The sequence below is a fragment of the Lepidochelys kempii genome, chromosome 7, assembly GCF_965140265.1.
Source record: "Lepidochelys kempii isolate rLepKem1 chromosome 7, rLepKem1.hap2, whole genome shotgun sequence".
In the NCBI taxonomy this organism is placed as follows: domain Eukaryota; kingdom Metazoa; phylum Chordata; order Testudines; family Cheloniidae; genus Lepidochelys; species Lepidochelys kempii.
The window spans coordinates 26,021,582-26,043,676 of record NC_133262.1 but is presented as its reverse complement, the minus strand read 5'-3'; the positions used below and the strand labels follow the sequence as shown (position 1 = coordinate 26,043,676).

General features: G+C 40.7%; 2 protein-coding genes across 13 annotated transcripts in view; one reads left to right on the top strand and one right to left on the bottom strand.

The window, feature by feature from the left end:
* Nucleotides 1-22,095, top strand: part of CCDC66 (coiled-coil domain containing 66) — an 82,276-nt gene that overhangs the window by 23,856 nt on the left and 36,325 nt on the right. For 10 of the 11 annotated variants that reach the window (XR_012159810.1, XR_012159807.1, XR_012159806.1 and 7 more), the window contains 6 exons: nt 363-485; nt 2,947-3,446; nt 5,698-5,735; nt 6,755-7,041; nt 9,530-9,657; nt 15,085-15,173. Coding sequence is in view for 1 of the 11 variants with exons in the window: in XM_073351517.1 (XP_073207618.1) it covers nt 363-485; nt 2,947-3,446; nt 5,698-5,735; nt 6,755-7,041; nt 9,530-9,657; nt 15,085-15,168 (1,160 nt within the window). In the remaining 10 variants the exon portion in view is untranslated. The remainder of the gene's footprint in view (nt 1-362; nt 486-2,946; nt 3,447-5,697; nt 5,736-6,754; nt 7,042-9,529; nt 9,658-15,084; nt 15,174-22,095) is intronic. The other variant, XR_012159808.1, reaches the window with a different exon arrangement.
* Nucleotides 15,331-22,095, bottom strand: part of TASOR (transcription activation suppressor) — a 59,750-nt gene continuing 52,985 nt past the window's right edge. The window contains exon 24 of one of the 2 annotated variants that reach the window (XM_073351513.1): nt 15,331-21,500. In XM_073351513.1, the coding sequence (XP_073207614.1) occupies nt 21,433-21,500 (68 nt within the window). In that variant the 3' untranslated portion in view covers nt 15,331-21,432. The remainder of the gene's footprint in view (nt 21,501-22,095) is intronic. The other variant, XR_012159801.1, reaches the window with a different exon arrangement.

Here is a 22,095-nt window from a genome sequence, read left to right as displayed (position 1 = left end):
AGTATCTCAAAAAGTTAAACATATATAATGTTAATCAAGCCTCAAACACCAAGCAGCATTATCCATCTTTTATAATGGAAGAAAGACACAGATGGAGATTTTCAGGAGTACTGAGGAGCACAAGTACAACTGTTTTGGCTTTCAGAGGGACTTGCACTCCTAAATCCTGTAATTTCTTTAGAAGATCTTCCCCAGAAAGGGTAAGAGATGTGGCCAAGGTGTCACTGTGAGCCAATTGCAGAGTCAGGACGAGAACCCAGAAGGTCTAATTATTAAACTACAGGGATAGGGTCAACTTGATAGTGTGATTTATATAGACATTAATAGAAAATTGTTTAAGTCACTGGTTTCTTACTTTTTAGGTGATAAAATATGTGGCCTTTCAAATGTAAATCATGATCATTGTTCTGATGAAGTGAGCAGTAAGATGCATCAAGATGTAAAAACTGTAACCTCTCCTCGGAAAGATACTGCTGTGCAGACAGGTATACATTCCAAAAAAATAATATGATTTAGTAGGGTATCATATTCTTTAAGAAAAAAAGTGGAATAGCTCCTTCATTAGCTCAGGCTATCAGTAGAGGCAAATCTTGTTTATACAGCACCGAGTAAAACTAGAAGTGACTGCTTAGACAGATTAGAGTATCAAGAGTAAATAAAATAGCAGCAATAGGGAAACTAAGGCCTTGTCTACATTAGAGAGTTTTGTCAGTGCAAGTTATGACGACGTACAGCCACTGCTGTATTAAACCGCTGTTGCATGTCCACACTATGGTCCTTGTGTCAGTGAAGCATATCCACAACAGCACCTTTTGCATTGACAGAGAGAGCAGTTCACTGTGGGTAGCTATCCCACTGTGCAACTAGCCACAGGGTGCTTTGGAAAGGGTTTGCAATGCTTCGTAGGTGGATCCCTACCAAATTCACAGCCATGAAAAACGTGTCCCAAACTGTGGAATCTGGTCTTGTGTGTGCTTTTACCCTATACTATACAGATTTCACGGGCAGGGGAAGACTAGCATTTCTCAAATTGGGGGTCCTGGCCCAAAAGGGAGTTGGGAGGGTGTCACAAGGTTATTTGAAGGGGGGTAGTGGTATTTCCCCATGTATACATTCTAACCTTACTGCCCTCTCTGCTAACATCTGCTGGAGTTTCATCATGTCTCACAGAACAAAACCTCACCAACTTGCAGTCCATATGCGAACACTCTCTATGGGTCCTGGCCACCGACATTGGTAACACACCATCCCTCTCTGGCAGAGTATGAGGGCCCTTTGGGCTTCTCTCAGTCCCTTTTCCTGGCTGAGCATCTACCAACTTCTTTCTCATCTCCTGTCCCAGCAAGAGATGGACTGTCTTTCTGGGTAGCTCGGCCTCTAAGAATTTTTCAGTCAGCTTCCCCACACTGTCTGATGTCGAGGATTGGTGCCAGTGCAACCATATACTCCCCACCGCAGGAAGACCTTGCAAGAACTATTCTACGATCAGACATCCATCACTTCCTCCACCTCCTGGCTCTCTGGGGGTAACAACCAGCTAGTAGCCCAGTCTTGACAGCCTCTTTGCTTTTTGCCATCCTAAATTTCTGTTCGGATCTTTCTGACAACAGAACCATCCTATCTGCAATGGCATGTTCTTCACTTAGGGATGCTTGGGCTTTGCAAGGAGCCACTTGCAAACTTAAAGAACCAGAACTTAAAGCCACCCTCTCAAAAATTTGGTGAAAGGCCTCAAAGTCATTTTTTGGAGCCACTTCACAATGTCCAGTTCCCTGGCCTCTATTGTTAACCCCGGTCACAGGACTCACCAGTTTCTGCAGTATCCCATGCTGTACGGCCATCTGTTCCTTGATAAAGTCCTGGAGAACTTTCTGTTGGTCTGCCTGCCACACCATCTGGGCCTGCTGCTCTGGTTGCTAGGACTGTTGAAAAAACTGTATGGATTACTGCAGTTCCTTTTACTATTCTATGATCCATTTCAGGATTTCTTCTATTTCCCAGACCATTGACACTTGTGCCGGCTTGCTCTTTGGCTTCCTGCACAGATGAGGGATATGGGTCCTGGAGAAGCCCCCAAGTATGTTGCAGGGTGGTCCCCTGGTCCCCCATCTTGCCTTAGGTACAGTCCAGACTCACTCCAGCCACCTTCCCCACCACTGATCTTTATTATAGCATTCTATCAGGCCACTATCTGTAGTACTATTTACATATGTACAAGTCCTAGTCAGCTCCCCTCTTATTGCTAAGGGAAAAGGAAGCAGTGCTAAGAACAACCAGCTGTCTTCCTGCAAGTTCTGCACCTCCACCTTTTCCAGGGTTTCCTTCCTCTCTATGTATCTGCTCCCAGCTGCTAGGATTGCTTTTCCCTCTAATTAGCCCTTCAGCTGTGACTCTATTTGTTAATTGGTCTTCCACTTAGATCCCAATTAACCTATATTGGTGGGGATCCAAGTGACAGGTTACTGAGTCAGCTCCTAATTCAGAACCTCTGTTGGAGAAGAGAAAAAAGAAACCAGATAGGGAATGCCTGTTACACTCAGTAGCACTTAAAATGGTGAATAAGATCTGACAAACTATGAACAAGATGCACCTTAAATATTCATATAAAAGCTTCATGTTGTTGTTCATCATTGGTCTATCACAATACAAGATGAATCTATATATCAAGACAATGTAGTTTCATTTCATTTATATTTTAAGTTTTCTTACATTTTGTTCCCCATGTTTTTAAACATGGACTGAGTTTATCTGGTCACTATATTGGTTCTCCCCTGTGCGGTTTACTCTGAAACATCAGAAGGAATAAAAAAGTATGCCAATATTGTAGCAATCGATGTTTTGAATGAAGTGAGTAGTAATGCATTTATAGTCTAAATACTGAAATATAAATCAAAGAAGTCACGTGGCCTGCTTAGAAAAATATAAAAGCGATACTTTTGTTTTTAGATTACTTTGACACCAGAGCGTACATCAGAACTGAAACGTGCACTGAGCCAGTTGTAGAAAGAAGAACTGTGGACTGTACATCTCCAGATATTTCCATAGAATATAAAGAGAAATTTAACATCAAAAAATGCAAGAAAGAAATGCAGTATCCAGATAAAAAGAAAATATCAGAAAAAGAGAATAATGGCAGTTACACTGATTTATATAATCAATTTGCAAGAAAGGAGAAACAAACAAATCCTATGGAAAAATATGGAAAGAGACCTGACTGGAACATAAACAAACCTGGGAAAAGGTATATTCCAGCATCAGAAAGATACCCTAGACGGCTACAGAAGCAAAGGGAGGAAAAGAAAGTAAGACGACAGATAGAGCTGCTTCAATTGGTAGAAAGAAATACTCCTGGCAAACTCTGTCAAAAGAAAGAAGTCTCTCCAGAAAGGTCTCCTTCATCTCACCAGGAAACGAATACAAAGAGTAAGGGACATGCAGTAACAAAGGTAATGATTTGGTGTATAACAGCAAAAATTTTTCATCATAACCTTGGCTCACTTAATATCTCATTTGTGTCTGGGCTAGATCATTGGTGAAACTCCAGAACTTAGTTCAGTAATGTAGGTATTCTAGTGACATAATACATTCAGATTTCACTCACCTGGATTTTGATGTCACCATAACCCTCTTCTGTGTATTTATTCCCTGTTATTTAGTTGTCATTTATTCTTTGTGTAAAGAGGGAATCTGATTGGCAGCAAGATACAAGCCTGTGTATCCTACTCTTGGAGATTGAAATTATGAAACTGACTTGACCCTCTTTGTCCATCAAAGGCAGGAAAACATATAGGAGAACAATGTTAATTTTCACAAACAACCAAAAAAGCCATTGTTGACTTGTGAGAGAATTTATGACAGCAAAGTACATACTTTATAATTGCACCTTTTCTTCCTTCTTTCATTCCACTAAACACACATCATCAGTAGCCCATGGCTGAAAAAAATCGTATCTTTCCACGCTTTAAAGAAAATACTGCTGATACCGCTCACCTCCCAGCACTGACATTGTGCCTCATTTCTTCCCTTCACACCAGGTCTACTTTCCAGTGAAAAATGTATCCAGAGATAAAGTGACCTCTGTAATTCTGTGTAGCCAGCCAAGAAGCCATTTATTTGTTTGGCTGAAAATGAATGCTAGAAATGCACTACTTCAAAGGCTGTGGGCACAATAAGTAATCTGTGAATTCCGTAGGTATTCATGTATGTGTCTTAAATGAATGTGGAGGATAGAATTGCGAAACTGAAGACAGTTTTTCACGTACGTTAGTCAACGACAATGGCAGTTATTACAACTGAGTTTTGCAGTTGATTTTCAGGAAAGTTGGCCTTTGAGTGAAAATACAAAATAAATTAAAGTAAGGTATAAATTGCTTGTTCAAAAGTCTAATAAACTGTATATAAATTAATATTTTTCATTTATAAGAAAAAAAAACAGTTTTCCCTTGTGTCTGGAAAAAGGGACCTACATTTAATAATAGTGCTCAGCCTGAAGCTTTGGGTAGTATGGATCCAGCCATAAAAGGTACTGCATCAAGTCCTATACCCTGGTGTTTCTGATTGTTCCAATAACCTGTAGGTACTTTTCCACCTATATATATATAAAATGTGTGGGGTGTGTGTGTGTGTGTGTGTATTTCCATAATCCTGTTTTATACCATGGAGAATTGTTCATTTTTACACCCTTTTCCTCCCCTAGAGATTTTATTTTTGTGTTTCCCTGTTAGGATGCCAGCCTTTTTTCTGAGTTGCTGATTAGGTGTTATGTCTCACTTGCTTTGATGCAACAGTGTTAGCAGAGATCTCAGCTGCTTCCTTGGCTTCACAAGAGTTGAGGAAGGAATTCTTGCTTAATCACTCTTCCAGGGTACCACTCCTATGGACACCCTATTAGACTCAAACTGATTCTGAGGCTTGAAATTTTAACCCTTAATTTCTCTAGGAGTAGCTGTCAGTGGTACCTCTAGTGCTGTGGTGGGCAACCTGTGGGTCGCACGTGGCCCATCGGGGTAATCTGATTACGGGCCTCGAAACATTTTGCTGATGTTGACTGTCCGCTGGCACGGCCCCCCGCAGCTCCCACTGGCCATGGTTTGCCATTCCTGGCCAATGGTAGCTGTGGGAAGCGGCAGCCAGCACATCCCTGTGGCCCACCCCTTCCTGCAGATCCCATTGGCTAGGAATGGCAAACTGCTGCCACAGGGAGCTGTGCGGGGCAGAGGGGCATGTTTGCAGCTGGTCAATGTCTAGTGGCCAGAACATGTCCTTTTATGGGTTAGTAAGGTTTCCCCTAATGGCAGAACTTGGTCAGGGAGTGTCATGATCTCAAGGGTGTCCCCCTAAGTCACAAAAAACCTGTACACACCCTGCCTCCGAATCATTACTAGCATTACAAACCTTAATGTTCCTGGTTCTTCTTACCTTTTGCATCAGCTCTGGAAATCCAAAACTTACTCTGCACATTTAACTTCATGGAGGTGTAAGTTGTCTTCAGAGAATTACATCAGCAATGAATTTGGTCTGCAATGTTTATAATAGTATCTCTTTGAGTAAAGGCTTAGATAAGTATATTTCACCTGAATTCAGATCTAACACTGCTTTAGGAACTTTAGAAGGAAAAAAATCATTTTGTCTTACAAAATAAAATATATATTATAAAAAATTCAGATTTTTTTTTTTTTACTTTTGATCTTATTCTAGGGAGAACAATCTCAGTGGAGTCATTTGAATGAAGAAAGGTAGGTCTGTATTCTGTATCAGTTATTACAAGGAAATTAAGAATGAGAAATTAGATATGTTTTAGTGCAATTTTTACTTTTTACTAAAAATATACAATTTTTTAAATAAAAGTTTATATATATATCATTCTCAAGTGAAAAACATTTCAGAGAGTACTGTACTTGGGAAAACTGTGCTGGACATTTAAGGCATATATTAGACAGAAGAATGTGTCCCAAAATGAGGGCAACTTTAGTTATTTAAGAACAGGACCTACTGTTTTCCTTTCTGTCACTTGGACAGGGAACATAACCTTTTGTAATATATATATTTTTGCCTAGCACATTCATTTGCATTTGCCTTCATAAAAAAGTGTGTAGAATGCATTTTATCCTTAAAAGAACTAGCACAGATTTAAATAATATGTATTGCTTATATAAATTGCATAGAGCTTGTTTTCAGGTACAGAGAGAATGACGAGCAAATGGCTAATTCTAGAAAAAAAGATATTTTTGTTAAATGTTTAAAATAAGTGTCAAATACTATAGAAGGAAAATTATAGGATGCTAGTCAGTCTAGGAAAGAAGAGCCCACAATTGTCTGCAAGCTAATAGAAATAGAATATTCATGGCCTGATTCTCAGGTCTGGCCATGCCTTCAGACTGCTCTTTGGTCCCAAGTGACCATTTTGGCAGGTGGGAATAACCAGAGCTGTGCAGATTCTCCCTTTCATCAGCCCATGCAGCCTATCCTGGAGTGACAAGAGAAGTAGCACAGAGTCGTCATGCTGATTCTTTGTCATCTGGGAATTCCTAATTAGCAAAATCCATTGAGTTTCTGGCCACTTTGCGCAAAAAGAGTGAATCAGAGGGCCCACTAAATGTTTCTAGTGCACATTAAGCACATAGGGGAGGGAAAACCATAATTTTAGATTTTGTTAAAAGATATATTAAACAATATTTCATTAGGTTTTAGGAGTATTAATAAAATGAAGCATATTGCTTGAAAATTTTGGTCTAACTAAAATTATTTTGCACAGATCTGAATCACCACCTGTTCCAGCAGTTAAAAGCAGATTACACCAAGTACAACAAAGGCAGATAAATACTTGTAATTTCCCAATTCAGAATGGCAATAGTGGAAGAGGGAAGAATATTAACACAGACATGCAACAGAGGAAATCATCTTCTCCAGTTATTGAACCTGAACGGCCACCCTCTTCTCATTTCATTCCCTATGTGCGAACAAATGAAATTTATTACCTTGATCCAGATGCACCAATGACTAGACCTTCAACACATGATCCACAATATCGACAGTTTAATGGTACTGAAACATATTGTAAACTGATATTAAGATGGCAGGAGGGAGGGGTTTTAGTGATTTAGAGTTGTTTGAATACCTGATGTAAATAGTACACTGAAGTCTCTGACATTTGTCCTTATAAATGCCTGAGACTTATCAGTTGTGGCGCAGTATTACACAGAGAGCTTGTACTTGGTAGGCCACTAGTCAATAGTGTTTAAGAAAATAAAGTTAACTTGTTCTTTTTATTAGCAATATATTGTGATGAGGCATCACTGTATTTTATTAGGTAATACATATGTATATAAATATATTCGAATTTTTTTAGGAACTGAAATACGGTTTCACTTGTGAAATAGTTTTAGTGATAAAAAATCTGGCAGGGAAGGAAAACTGGCTCTCTACAAGCTATAAAGATAGGCTTGGAAGGATTAGATTTTTGGTAAATATCCATTAACATCAGTTTCACCACACACACAAACCAGTGAAAAAGTATTTTCATCAGTAGTAACTACGGCTGTCAATTAATCGCAGTTAACTCATGCAATTCACTCAAAAAATTAACTGTGATTAAAAAAAATTAATCGTGATTAATTGCACTCTGAAACAATAGAGTACCAATTGTAATTTATTAAATATTTTTGGGTGTTTTTCTACATTTTCAAATATATTTATTTCTATTACAACACAGATTACAAAGTTTACAGTGCTCACTTAATTTTTTTTAAATATTTGTACTGTAAAAATGATAAAAGAAATCATATTTTTCAATTCACTGCCTACAAGTACTGTAGTGCAATCTCTTTATCATGAAAGTGCAATTTATAAAGGTAGATTCTTGTTATTGTTACATAACTGCATTCAAAAACAAAACAAAAACTTTAGAGCCTACAAGTCTACTCAGGCCTACTTCTTGTTCAGCCAATTGCTAAGACAAACAAGTTTGTTTACTTTTACGGGAGATACTGCTGCCTGCTTCTTATTTACGTCATCTGAAAGTGAGAATAGGCGTTAGCATGGCACTTTTGTAGCCGGCGTTGCAAGGTATTTGCGTGCCAGATATGCTCAACATTCATATGCCCCTTCATGCTTCCATGCTGCTGATGTTCATTAAAAAAATAGTGCGTTAATTAAATTTGTGACTGAACTCCTTGGGGGAGAATTGTATGACCCCTGCTCTGTTTTACCTGCATTCTGCCATATATTTCATGTTATAGCAGTCTCGGATGATGACCCAGCACATGTTGTTAGATTTACAAACACTGCAGATTTGACAAAAGGCAAAGAAAGTTCCAATGTGAGATTTCTAAAAATAGCTACAGCACTCGACCCAAGGTTTAAGAATCTAAAGTGCCGTCCAAAATCTGAGAGGGACAAGGTGTGGAGCATGCTGTCAGAACTCTTAAAAGAGCAACACTCAGATGCGGAAACTACAGAACCCAAACCACCAACACAGAAAATCAACCTTCTGCTGGTGGCATCTGACTCAGATGGTGAAAACGAATATGCATCGGTCCACTCTGCTTTGAATTGTTATCGAGCAGAACCGGTTATCAGCATGGATGCATGTCCTCTGGAATGGTGGTTGAAGCATGAAGGGACATATGAATCTTTAGCGCATCTGGCATGTAAATATCTTGCAACACCAGTTACAACAGTGCCATGCGAACGCCTGTTCTCACTTTCAGGTGATGTAAACAAGAAGCGGGCAGCTTTATCTCCTGCAAATGTAAGCAAAATAGGACTGAGTGGACTTGTAAGCTCTAAAGTTTTACATTGTTTTATTTTTGAATGCGGGTTTTTTTTGTACATAATTTGACATTTGTAAGTTCAACTTTCATGATAAAGAGATTGCACTACAGTATTTAGTTTAGGTGAATTGAAAATGCTATTTCTTTTGTTTTTTACAGTGCAAGTATTTGTAAATCAAAAATAAATATAAAGTGAGCACCGTACACTTTGTATTCTGTGTTGTAATTGAAATCAATATATTGAAAATGTAGAAAACATCCAAAAATATTTAAAGAAATGGTATTCTATTATTGTATAACAATGTGATTAATCGCACGATTAATTGTGATTAATTTTTTTAATCACTTGACAGCTCTAATGGTAACCAAAATTTACAGATAGGCAAAGTTTAAAAAAAAAATGCTTCTTAAGGACTTAGTTTGTTTTAAGGATATTTACTTTGTATATTTTGACATGTAATATTGACAATTTGTGTTTTAATGGTTATGCAGCTTTAACTTTTTTGAATCTCAGCATCTATTGGCATTAACAATTATTGTCTAACCCCTAGTTGTCTGATCTCCCCATAATTTCCTGCCACTGTGAAGAGTTAAATCTACAGAAATAGAAAAAACATGCTTAAAAATAAACATGGATATTTTCTGTTAATTATTTTAAAAAAAATCTGCAAAGCCTACATAAAGACTACTTGGAAGAAATTAAAGTAAAATTGAAACAATTACTTAGTATAATTAATTTGATTTATACTTATCTTTAGATTCTTGCCATACACCACGACAGATTTTTAGCTCTGATCATGTGAGAGATCCACTTCTTAATCCTAATGTAGTGAAAAACAGAGACCGACAACAGGCAATCCTCAAAGGACTATCAGACTTACGCCAGGTACAGTATGAGCTAAATCTGTAATGAACATTTTAAAGTTTTGTATTTTCATAATCATTTCCCATCTTTGAGCCCTATTCTCGATTCTATCCCTTTCTTTCATCCTACTTTTTTGCCCTGGTGTTTCTTTAGCCTCTTTCTTTTCCTAGCGTTGAGATAGTTGAGGACCTAAGAAAGTGGTCTTCCTGGGGAAGGGAGATGATTCAGCTCTGGGATAAAAGTGGAATAATTTTTTCACAGCGCATCAGGACCCTATCTTAAGGGAATAACATTCCCACAGCTGGTGGGTGAGGCTGTGAAGGTGTAGCTATCCACTCACAGCAAAAGACTTAACAGGGCTGGCAATCATATAGCAGCTATGAAAAATATTTTACTTCATTAATTTGAAGTATGAATTGTTATAAAACACCTTCCCTAAATTAGGTTTTCTTTTGTCAACACTGAAGTCTGTTTTTGGATTCCCGGTGTATGTATAAAAATAAGAAGTGGCTTAACAGAATATTATATAAGTTAATTTGTTCAAAAGAAAAGCATGTGCACATTTGTATAAGGTATGTAGTGTTTGCTCTGTTACCTCTAGTAAATTAATGGTAATGACATATCTCCACAAGGTTTAATAAAAACAATTTGAATGAGATCTGTTTCTTTTTTTGTGAAAAGTTAAAAGTATTTGATAGTACTGACACTACACATAAAACATCAACTGATGACTCTGAAGGCTACATACTTTTTTTGGATAGGGATCAAGATACTACTGAGATGATGTTGCTGTGCATCTAGTTAGTAAAACAGAAGTGATTTAGTGGATAATAGAATGTGATTCAAAGCAAATATGCTCACTGCAGCTGGAAACAGTGAGACCTTGTCTGGCTACAGAAAGAAAGACATTTTGGGGTTCTTTAAGGAACAGTCAAAGGAATTGTGAGGAAAGGGGAACTCATCGGAACAGAGACCAGTAGGAAAGGGAAGCAGCAAGACCAGGTATTGGTAACACTGGCACATGTGCCCAGGAGGTGGGGGTATTTGTGCATCTCAGTGAGAACACTCTCTCTACTTCGTCTTTCTGCGTGGCCAGGCCAATTGAGGTAGTAGACTTGGATGACCAGCACAAATGCTTCACGGTTTTTCTCTGCTAAATGACCTGGCATGTGTAGGTGGGAGTGCAAAGTGCATACTATAACAAAACTCCTAAAATAGCTCACATTTTAATACCCTACACATTTGCATATCTTTCACACAGAACATTTTTGGTGTGACAGTATGGAGCCATTCATAGGCATAGCATTAAAGCCTTTCATTCTGAACTTTAAACATCAGTTTGAACTACTAAACTACAGAAAACTGGCCTTTGCAAACAGTGTTGGTGTCACTTTATTTCATTCAGTATCAGGTTGTTTTCAGATTGCACTCCCATTCTGCCATTAAAAATTAATTCATGCTATGAAAGCAGGAACAATTGCTAGTGGAACTTCAACTCTCTGACCTGGTTTGCATTATTTTCCTAATGAGAATATTTCCTAATGTAGTGTCATATTATTTGGTGCAGCAGTGGTCTAACCAAAAGATAAGCAGGTTCTACCAGTAATTTATTGGCAGAAGTAATTAATTTGCAGTTTTGACTAGTGCCACTTCTTTCACCAAAGCATTACAGCTATAGAAGCAAGACAGATACCTTGGGTAAAGCAGCTAGAGGGAGAAAGTCTGCAAGCATTCCAGCAGAACTATAAACAGTTACAATATCTTTATAATAATTACTGTGCTTCTAGAGAGACCTGCTTCTGTCCCTGCACATTGGTATACCAGTACCAGATATACCCCCTTCCCCACACAATGCCCCTGCAAAATATGAGGAAGACAAACGTGGCAGTCGTCCTTATTGTCCAATTCTGAATGAGCTAGCTGGGATTCCAAAATCACCAGTCCTTAGGTGGCATGTACACTTGGGAGATTGTAATTAGGAACGGTCTATATAGCTGGATCCATTACATCATCCAATTCCATTTGGCTGGGCTTCTCTGAGCTCATGGAAATGCTTGCCAAAGATCCACCACTTTTGAATATTCCTCTAGCTATACCATATTTGCAAAATGGTGTTCAAGTTTGGAGACTGAAGCTGAGCATTCCTGCAGTTTGTTCTAGGTGAGCTTAGCAAAGAAGTTTGGTGTTAGTGCTTTACGGTGGTGATATCAGTGATTTCAGGTTTAGCATAGAGGGGTGAAATAGGGAAGTTTTCCTACCTGCTGAATATCATCTGTCTCTGTTGTGAAAGACAAAAGATTGATTAAAAGGTTTTTCTTTCAATAAACCTTAGTTCAAGCAAAGAATGGACTTTTGGAGTCTTTTGGTGAGTCATCCCGAAAGGGGGTGGGAGCTGAGTGGTTTGAGCATTGGCCTGCTAAACCCAGGGTTGTGAGTTCAATCCTTGAGGGGGCCATTTAGGGATATGGGGCAAAAATTGGGGATTGGTCCTGCTTTGAGCAGGGGGTTGGACTAGATGACCACCTGAGGTCCCTTCCAACCCTGATATTCTATGATCCCAGCAGCCACTTACTGCATTTAGGACATTTAACTGTTGGATAATCTCTACTATCCTCCTGCCCAGAGCAGTTGTTTGCATCTGTCTTTTATATGCACCATTCAGATCTGAGAAACTCCTTGTTTAACTACTTTTGGCTCTAATCGTATTTCTGTAGTTCAGAGGATAATTTAGGCTCTGTCTACACTAGAGAGCTTATAGCAGCACAGATGTACCAGAGCAACTGCGCCGCTGTAAGATCTCTTGTGTAGCTGCTCTATGCTGATGGGAGAGCGCTCTCCCATCGACACAATTAAACCACCCCCAATGAGCAGTGGTAGCTATGTGGACAGAAGATGCTCTCCTGCCAACATAAAGCTGTCCACACTGGTGGTTATATGAGTGTAACTTATGTCACTCAGGGGTGTGTTTTTTTCCCACACCCCTGAGCGACGTAAGTTATACTGACATAAGAGGTAGTATAGACATAGCCTTATTTTTGTCACCAAGAAAAAAAATTATTTAAACCAAACTAAAATTTTCTAGTACTTTAAAGAATCTTTAAAACTGAGGATTTGGCTGAGGGTCAGACAGGTGCTTTTTGCTGTCCATGAAAATCCAACCCAATTTCGCTGAATGTTTAGCTTCTGAAAACTGCAATTTGCCCATGGGCAGTAGAACTCACGAGATGCTTGCTGCTAAATTTGCTTTATGTGCCATCTGCAACAAGCATACTGGAGTTCCACAAAACACCCACCAAACATGCTCCCAGACCCAGAGTTAGAGATCCCGACGGCAGGGAATAATACAGGAGCAGTGGTATCCTTGGCCTAGGAAAGGCAGGAATTTTTTTAAAAAATGGGAGAGGGGTGAATAGGGGAATGAGTACAGCTTCCTCCCCAAAAGCAGAGATCTCTTCCCCTCCTCTTCCAACTATGATGAAGCAGTGCTCCATTTTCTCCATCACAGGTGTAGCAAGATCTGACACCCATGTTTCACTCAAACTTAATTACCAGGGAAAGGTGTTGTAGGCAGGCAGCAAAGCAAACAAAAAAACCCTCACTGAGTTCTGGTCACCTCCTTTCCAGTCCAGTGACTGATAGTAAGTCTGTACCTTAGCTCCTGTTTCTGAGCAAGATCTCAAAAAATATGTTTTAGGAAGACTGCAAGTATCTTTCTTTCCCTCTTATTGAGAGGTTGCACAGGGTCATTTCTTACAAATATAAGAACAGAACTGAGGGACCAGCTGTTGTGCAAAGTCTCAATGGTCACAGCATTCAAGGTGCAGCCCTGGTGTAGGAAGTGAGGGGCAAAAGAGCCATTAGGCCACCTTTCCACTTTCTGAGCTCCTTCCAGGGTCTGTGCAGCCTCTAATGTAAGTTCTGGCAACCTTGAGGCTACTGCAACACTATCAATGTTTATTATTAATCTTTTCTAATCTACTAAAATTTTCACAGTAGTGCAAATTTGTGGGTTTTAAGCATTTTTAAAATCACAGTTGTGGGATATTGGGGGGGCAGGACTTGTACAATTAATGATAGACAGCTTCAAAAAGTTAAAGCTTTTTAACTTAACACACTAATTGTCAACATTATATGTCAAAACATGCAAAATAAACATCTTTAAATCAAACTAAGTCCTTAAGCGGCATTTTTCTTTGTCTGTAAATGTGTTACTGCTGATGGAAATATTTTTTCATCAGTTTGTGCGTGTATGGCAAAACCAACATTGTACCAATAAAAATCTAATCTTGCCATGCCTAAATATATGACAGTCTAACATCATACCTATGGGCCTTGCTGCACCTTGGAATTGCCAAGCACAGACAAGTTTTGCCACTTCCATTCCTGCCTCCAGCCTACCTCTATGTTAGGGCTTATGGTGAAGGTGTACAGGAGCAAAAGACTTACATAAGCTCTTTGAGCACAGGGACCATCTTTTTGTTCAGCAGCTAGTCCCGTGGGGTCCTAGTCCACCACTAGGGCCCCTTGCCACTACAGTACTACAAAATGTTAGCAGTACACTGCCCTTCCCCTGGGGAGTAGCTCCGGGACCACACCAGCCGCAAGTGCAGCTGGAGCCATATAAAGGAGCCGTAGCAAGGGCTAGAATCTCCATATTTTTAGTGTTACTGCCTCAACTTGTGCTGCTTTACCCACACCACTCTTCAGAATAAGCATTTAAAATCTTTAACTGTGCTCACTTTTTAGCTATTAGAGCTCAGATGCCCCTCCAGAGGCAGGAATAGATCCCAAGAGTCTTGATTTCCAATTCTTCCTGTTGCCTTGCACATCTAAGCCAAGGATAACATATGTATGTGTGCCTCATCTTCTTCCAAGGAATGATGCACAGAGAAAAAAATAGCCTATTATTCCTACCAATTATTGGTAGAATTCAAATGTTCTGGGATCCAACTTTACTTAAAACCTATGCTAAAATGTGCTTTTTCTGTTTTTTAAAGCCAGAGGAAATTACAAACCAAAAACTTGTTAGAACAGCTGCAGTATTTAATAACATAATCATGTACTGTTTGTACTGTAGGATTCCTACCTCATTCAGATGTAGACTGTGAAGTTGAGCTCAAAGAACAGAGGACATTTCTTTTGTTTGAGGCACTGTTCTGGGAGTCAGAGCTAGGGTCCACTCCTTGCTCTGCCACAGACTTCCTGCAGACGGAAGGCAAGACTCCCACGTTCCATGTGCAAAACGAAACTGAAGTAAAACAGCACCTGCAGTCTTAGTGGGGCATTTTTCCTTCTTTGAGTGCTTGACTTATCATGTCTTTTTTATAATTACATATTTTAAAATGGTTAAATAGCCTTAGCAGTATGAATAAGAAATAAAATAGAGGCTTGCCACTGTTCCTATTTTGTGGAGAAGGAAGAGCATTTACTTTGTACTCATTATTTCAGGGTCTCCTCCAGAAGCAGAAGGAATTGGAGACTGGTCTAGTTCCAACCATAAATCAAGAAGAAAACTTTATTTCACCATTTTAAAAAAGGTACACAAGTATACAAAAAACTTCAGCTTTAAAAATGTAAGGCACAGCACTTTATATTTGCTACTGTAATTTACTAACCGCATCTAAATCTTTTTTAACCAAGGTCTAATCTCCTACATGAAATGTGACAGGTTATGTGGTTTCGTTCCTTTTCCCCTTCCCCCTATGTGGTTGTTTGAAGATGCTTGAATCTAATATATAATGCATTTATTTGCTATTAGAGTGGTCTTCTGCTTTGAAGATTTCTTAAGATTATGTAGTAAGGAAACAGCGGTATAGAAAGTTTGTTTACATTAACTTTTTGTAGAATTTAAAATACATGTATTTTTGATATAAATAAATGTATTAAATATTTAATGACATACCAATTTTTGCCTCTCACTAAAAGAGAAAAAAAGTGCCAAATCTCTTCCCCTTTCAGTGTTGCCATGCCCAAAAAGCTGTCTGATCACTTAGATAAACAATTTGTGTTCCAGTGAGCAACCTAGCACTCAAAAAACCAGTGTATGTATTGAATAAGCTAGCTAAAACTGAATGGCAGTGCTTATTGTCCAGCTACGCCAAAAAGAGGACAAGAGACACGCAGCATGGTTTAGTTAGGCCACAACTTTTTTCTTAAAAATCTGGGAGTACCTGGCCGATAGAAGTGTACAGTGCGGATAATTCCATAATCATTTCAATATATAGCTGGGGGCTTCTGTCAGCTCTCCCCCTTACCTACCCTGGTCCCCAGCCAACCCACAGCAGGGACCTCACCCTTCCCCCTCCTCAAATGAGGGTTAAGGGAGACTATAGAGAAGGGTGAGGGCTGGCTCCCTGCTATACCAGTCATAGGAGCCTCAAACCCCCCCTCATGCCCCGCTCCTTTAAATCCTTTACCAATGCATTTTATCTGATCACTGTAGCCCTTTCCCATGGAATACCTACAGTGGGCATCTGCTAGGAGAGGCACCAGCAATTAGCTTGGCTGCCCCCCCACACTTAACCAGGTGCCCAGACATCTCCTAATGCCCCCTTTAATATCAGCCAAAAACTTCTCAGCTCCCAAGTCTGACAGGTGGGCCCCATCTTCCCTGAATAATTCTGGTGCCCCATATACTATGCCTGGATGCAAAAAGACTGACCCTCCTATGACATCCATGAATTTGGCCACCTGCCTTTCAGGGTCTTGGCGGCTCCCTCCCACACCCTGCGTTGCAGCATATCTGACCATACAATTTTTACTCCTGGTAAAAGTTCCAGGATCAACCCCCAAGTCCCTCTGAACTCTGACCATTAAGTATAGCTGTTTACACAGTCCCACATTATCTTCCTCAAGGTGAGCCACAATTATATCTGATGCCTGCTCACAGGACACCATAGTGTACAGAAGTGGCATCAGCTGATCCTATAACATGCCCCTCCTCCCGTGCCAGCTCAGGACTGCTTCACCACTGAGGCCTAGCTGCAAACCTCCAGCCAACCTCAAAGCCCACCTCTGCACCCAGTAAATAATACTGTGCCTGCAGAGCCACATCACTGTCTGCCAGCATCTGGACTGAAAATACAGAGGAAGTACTGATTTTTCCCCTATTCTGCATGCTTCAGAATAGCAATGCCCAATTGCCTGAATTGTCCTAACCCCCATTCCCAGCTGGGCCACTGCTGTTGCGTCTAGATCCTGGATGAGTGGGAACCAAATTCATAAGCTGGGCATCACAACTTTGTCAGGCCCTATCTTGAAACTGTAGCAAACTGGTATGATGTGAGGGAATTTCTAGAACAGTGAATAAAGAGGGGCCCATCCCTACATGGTCTTATAGTCTTGTATGCCCTCACACAGGGAAGATCCCAGGCTTGCCAACCTCCTGTAGAATAGTGGATTCACCTCAGCCTCCTTCATCTGTCTTTCACTTCCTCCTGGTTAATATAACTAATTGCCCCTCCCACTCTATATCCCTCGATTCAAAGCTCTTTCTGGAAGAATCCCTACAGGATCCAGGTACTAGCACACTGATCCTAAAAGCTTTTAAAAAAAAAAGCAGCTACCAGAAATGCTGCCTTGACCAAGTCCACCTTGTCTCAGGTAAAACAGGGTTTTTCTTCCAGTAGCATGGACCTACAGTGCTCCCTCTCTTCCAGTCACCTGGGGTGTGGGTGGGAAATGGATCAGCAGCCCCACACTGACCTGGTCTGCAACTGCAGCATCAAGTTGGTCCCTGACTCTCTAGCTCTTAAAGGGGCACACGTCTTTTCCAACAAGCCAGACACCAGCCCGCCACTGCTTAATGTGCAATGAGCTGAGTCAAGTAAAAGTAAAATGAGTTAGTTCCTGTTCTCAGACAGCAGACTCTTGTTTAAAAAAAATAAAGTTCTAGGTTTGTATATTTGATTAACCCAAAACCGTATTCAAAATTGGTTTGAACTTCTGTTTCTGAAGTTAAGAGTCAAAATAGCATCTGGGCTTAGCTCTCTAACTGCATTTAAGCCAATTCAGGGCAAAACTGTTTCAGCCAGAAGGGATACCTGTAGAGAGGAATTACAGCTTTAACTCATGCCAGCAGGTCTTGCCCAATGTTTTTTCAAAATTGCCTCAGGAGGCTATATTATTTATAGATCAAATGAGATGTCCCTCCTGAGACAGTTTGTTGTAAGAAGCTTGAATTTGAAGATAACTGCCTTAAATCCACATCAAAGAGCATTGTTTAATTTACAGGTGATAAACATTTGGCCAGTTGTTAGGCAAGTTTGGATAAATTCTTTCATAGAATATCAGGGTTGGAAGGGACCTCAGGAGGTCATCTAGTCCAACCCCCTGCTCAAAGCAGGACCAATCCCCAAGTAAATCATCCCAGCCAGGGCTTTGTCAAGCCTGACCTTAAAAATATCTAAGGAAGGAGATTCCACCACCTCCCTAGGTAACGCATTCCAGTGTTTCACCACCCTCCTAGTGAAAAAGTTTTTCCTAATAGCCAACCTAAACCTCCCCCACTGCAACTTGAGACCATTACTCCTTGTTCTGTCATCAGCTACCACTGAGAACAGTCTAGATCCAGCCTCTTTGGAACCCCCTTTCAGGTAGTTGAAAGCAGCTATCAAATCCCCCCTCATTCTTCTCTTCTGCAGGCTAAACATAAGTCATGTGTTCCAGTCCCCTAATCATTTTTTGTTGCCCTCTGCTGGATGTTTTCCAATTTTTCCACATCCTTCTTGTAGTGTGGGGCCCAAAACTGGACACAGTGCTCCAGATGAGGCCTCACCAATGTTGAATAGAGGGGAATGATCACGTCCCTCAATCTGCTGGCAATGCCCCTACCTATACATCCCAAAATGCCATTGGCCTTCTTGGCAAGGGCACACTGTTGACTCATATCCAGTTTCTCGTCCACGGTAACCCCTAGGTCCTTCTCTGCAGAACTGCTGCCGAGCCATTCGGTCCCTAGTCTCTAGCGGTGCCTGGGGTTCTTCCGTCCTAAGTGCAGGACTCTGCACTTGTCCTTGTTGAACCTCATCAGATTTCTTTTGGCTCAATCCTCTAATTTGTCTAGGTCCCTCTGTATCCTATCCCTTTCATTATATACACATGAGAAAAACCACATCTGAATGTGTGCATTGTCATACAGTTGTTTCTATATGCCAATCTCACTGTCTAAAGTTTAATGAAGAAAGGAAATTGAGTATTTTTCTTCAGAAGCATTGCCCCTGCATGACGACGTGACACGTGCCATACAGTAGCTTAGTTCTTCACTAATATATTAAATAGTTTGATATTCTGGCAGGAAAAGCTTTTTGTAACTATACTAGATACAGTAAAACAAAGTGAAGGAACTTTTCTTCTATTTTTAGAAGTCTTTTTTTATATAGAAGTGTTTTACTTACTTAAGATGCATTAAAAGAGTATTTTAAAAATGAACAGCAGCTTGAAATTAGTTTTTTTTTTTTTTTTTTTAGAAATAGTTTTAGCTACTTGTCATTTGTGGCTTAATCACATTTTGCCTTTAAAAATTTGTCCCTTGGCTGTACTAAAAACCTAAACTGGCTGCAACAGAAATAAACTGTCTTGAAGGAGAACCCCTCCCCCCCCAACCAAGTTTTCTTGTATTACTCTTAGGTGGTAGTGGACTTCAACACTAAAACACAACACAGGGTAGTATGCCAGAGTTTGTTTTACCGTCCATATAGTATTTTCTGGAAATCTTCACAAGACTGGGCACAAGGAAAGTTGATGCATTTGTGCTTCAATAATTGAGTTACTGAACATAACTCATACAGAAAAATGTTCTAGGGTGGGGAGAAGACAAAATCTAGCACAATACCTATAATTGTCTGGCTATGCTAAAAGAATGACAGGAGACATTAGCTAGGGGTTTAATCAGGCTACAATTTTATTATTAGATGTCTAGGACTAACCTGGTGGATAAAATGTGCAGTGCAGGTGAAACCCCCAGAATTAAGGGGGGTGGGGGGAGAGAGAGCACTTTTACCAGCCCCTCCACCTTTCCATTCATGGCCCTCCAACAGATCCACTGCTAGTAACCTCCAATTCCAGCCATTTTTTTTGGGGGGGGGATATCTTCCACCAGCTCTCCCCACATTTTATCCAGGTCCCTCCAGTAATTCCCTTGCCCAGACCTTACTGACCCTGGACCCCCACCCCCTATAGGAGGTATAAGGATGGGGGGTGGGCTCCCTGCTGTGTCAAGCACAGGAGTCCCCAACTTGCTCAATTACCAAGGACCTCTCCTTGATTCCTTTTCCAAGCCACTTATCTGTTCTTTTGTGCCTTAATTTACGGAGTACCTGCACTGAACATCCACTGTACATTTAAAAAGTTGCGATATATGGCCTACCGCCTGTCATACTATGCAGGAACAGAGCTGACCTGAACCTGCTGTGAGGAAGGCAAAAAAAAAAAAACCCACTGCACCTGGCCAATATGATGGTAAGGGAAAAATTCCTTACCAGCCCCCTCAAGGAGGCAGCTACAGTAATGCCCACAGCAGATATAGCTAATCACCTAGCAGATTTCTGACCTAAATAGGGAGGGTGGGTACTGCCTAACCTGCTCCCAGTGAGGAGGGGAGGGTCCAGGCCCAGGCTGACCTTTTTAAACCCCTCATTTCTAGGTGGTGAGTCATCCACCACACTGACTACTTTTCTAGCAGTTTTACATCTCCTCTCCTTCCCCAAGCCTGAAAGCATTGCCCTCTCCTCCCACCCCCTCCTCAAAGTGCAGGGTGGTGATTGTCTGGCTATTGCAAAAGAAAGACAGGAGACATTAGATATGGGTTTAATCAGGCTGCAACTTTATTAGATGTCTAGGACTAACCCAGCAGATAAAATGTGCAGTGCAGGTGAAGCCCCCATAATTGGGCAGGGGGAAGTGCTTTTACCATTCATGTCCCTCCAGCAGATTCACTGCCAGGAACCACCAATTCTGGAGGGGCTTCCACCAGCTCCACCCCCTTTTCCTCCAGGTCTCTCAAGCAATTCCTTTGCCAGGACCTTACTAACCACCACCCCCTGTAGGAGTGGTTAAGATGGACTATAATGATGGGGGGGACAGTGTTGGCTGCTTGCCATACCAAATCAGAGGAGTCCCTAATTGCCCCCAGCTTGCTCAATTACCAAGCCCCTCTCCTTAATTCCTTTTCCAAGCCATTTAGCTATTCTTTTGTGCCTTAATTTATGGAGTACCTGCACTGAACATCCACCACAAGGAGGCACCAGCCATTAGTTTGGCTGCCTCCTCCCCACATTCAGCTAGGTTCCCAAACATGTCCCAATGCCCTCTTTTATATCAGCCAAAAATATGTCAACACCTGAGCCTGACAGGTGCACCCCATCCTCCCAAAATAACTCGGGTGCCCCACAGAGTATGCCAGGATGTGAAATTACTGTCCCCCTCAAGGGCAGTAAGAATTTGGCCACTTCCCTGTTCACATACTTCCTGGTTTTGTCCACCCTGGCAGGGCTCATGGCTCCCGGCCAGACCCTTTGCTGAAGCATATTCGACCAGACAACGTTAACGCCTAGAAAAATTCCCAGGATCTGCACCAGGTCCCTCCTTGTTCGAAGCATTAACTCCACCCCTTTAAGTGTTTCCAGATCATTTTCTCCCAGGTGTATCACCAATATATCCGGTGGCTGCTGATGTGCCCACACAGCATACAACAGCGGTATCAGTTGATCCCATAACATGCCCCTCCGTGCGTGCCAACTGAGTAATGCTTCACCACCGAATCCCAGCTGGGAGCCCTCGGGCAACCTGGATGCGTGCCTATGCACCCAAAACAATACTGTGCCCACAGATCCACACCCGTGTGTGTATAGCCGGCTGTCCCATATCTGAAATGAGAACACAACTGATTAATGTTGATTTTCCATCTGCAGTCTTACATATGTTCGGTTTGCATTAGACTGCCAGCACCCAATTGCCTGAATAGCCTCTGCTTCCATATGTATCTGTGCTGCTGCCCTATTCTGAATGAGCAGGAGCTTTTCTTCTATTTGTAGAAGTCATCTTTTTGTAGAAGTGTTTACTTAAGATGCATTAAATGAGTATTTTAAAAATGAGTACCAGCTTGAAATTCGTTTTAAAAAAATAGTTTTAGCTAATAAAAGTAGTGAGTGCACTTATCATTTGTGGCTTAATCACCACATTTTGCCTTTAAAAAAAAGTTGGCACATGGCTGTACTAAAACTTAAACTGACTGCAACAAAATAAACTGTCTTGAAGAAAAAAAAACCCAAAACCTTAGTTTTCTTATACTACCCTTTAGTGTTAAAGTCCACTACCATGTAATTAAAACAAAAACAGAATGGTAGTACGCCAGTTTGTGTTTTACCATCCATATAGTATTTTCTGGAAATCTTCTCTATACTATTCACAAGAAAAGCAGATACTACAGAAAAATGTTCCGGGGAGGAAGGAGACAAAAAT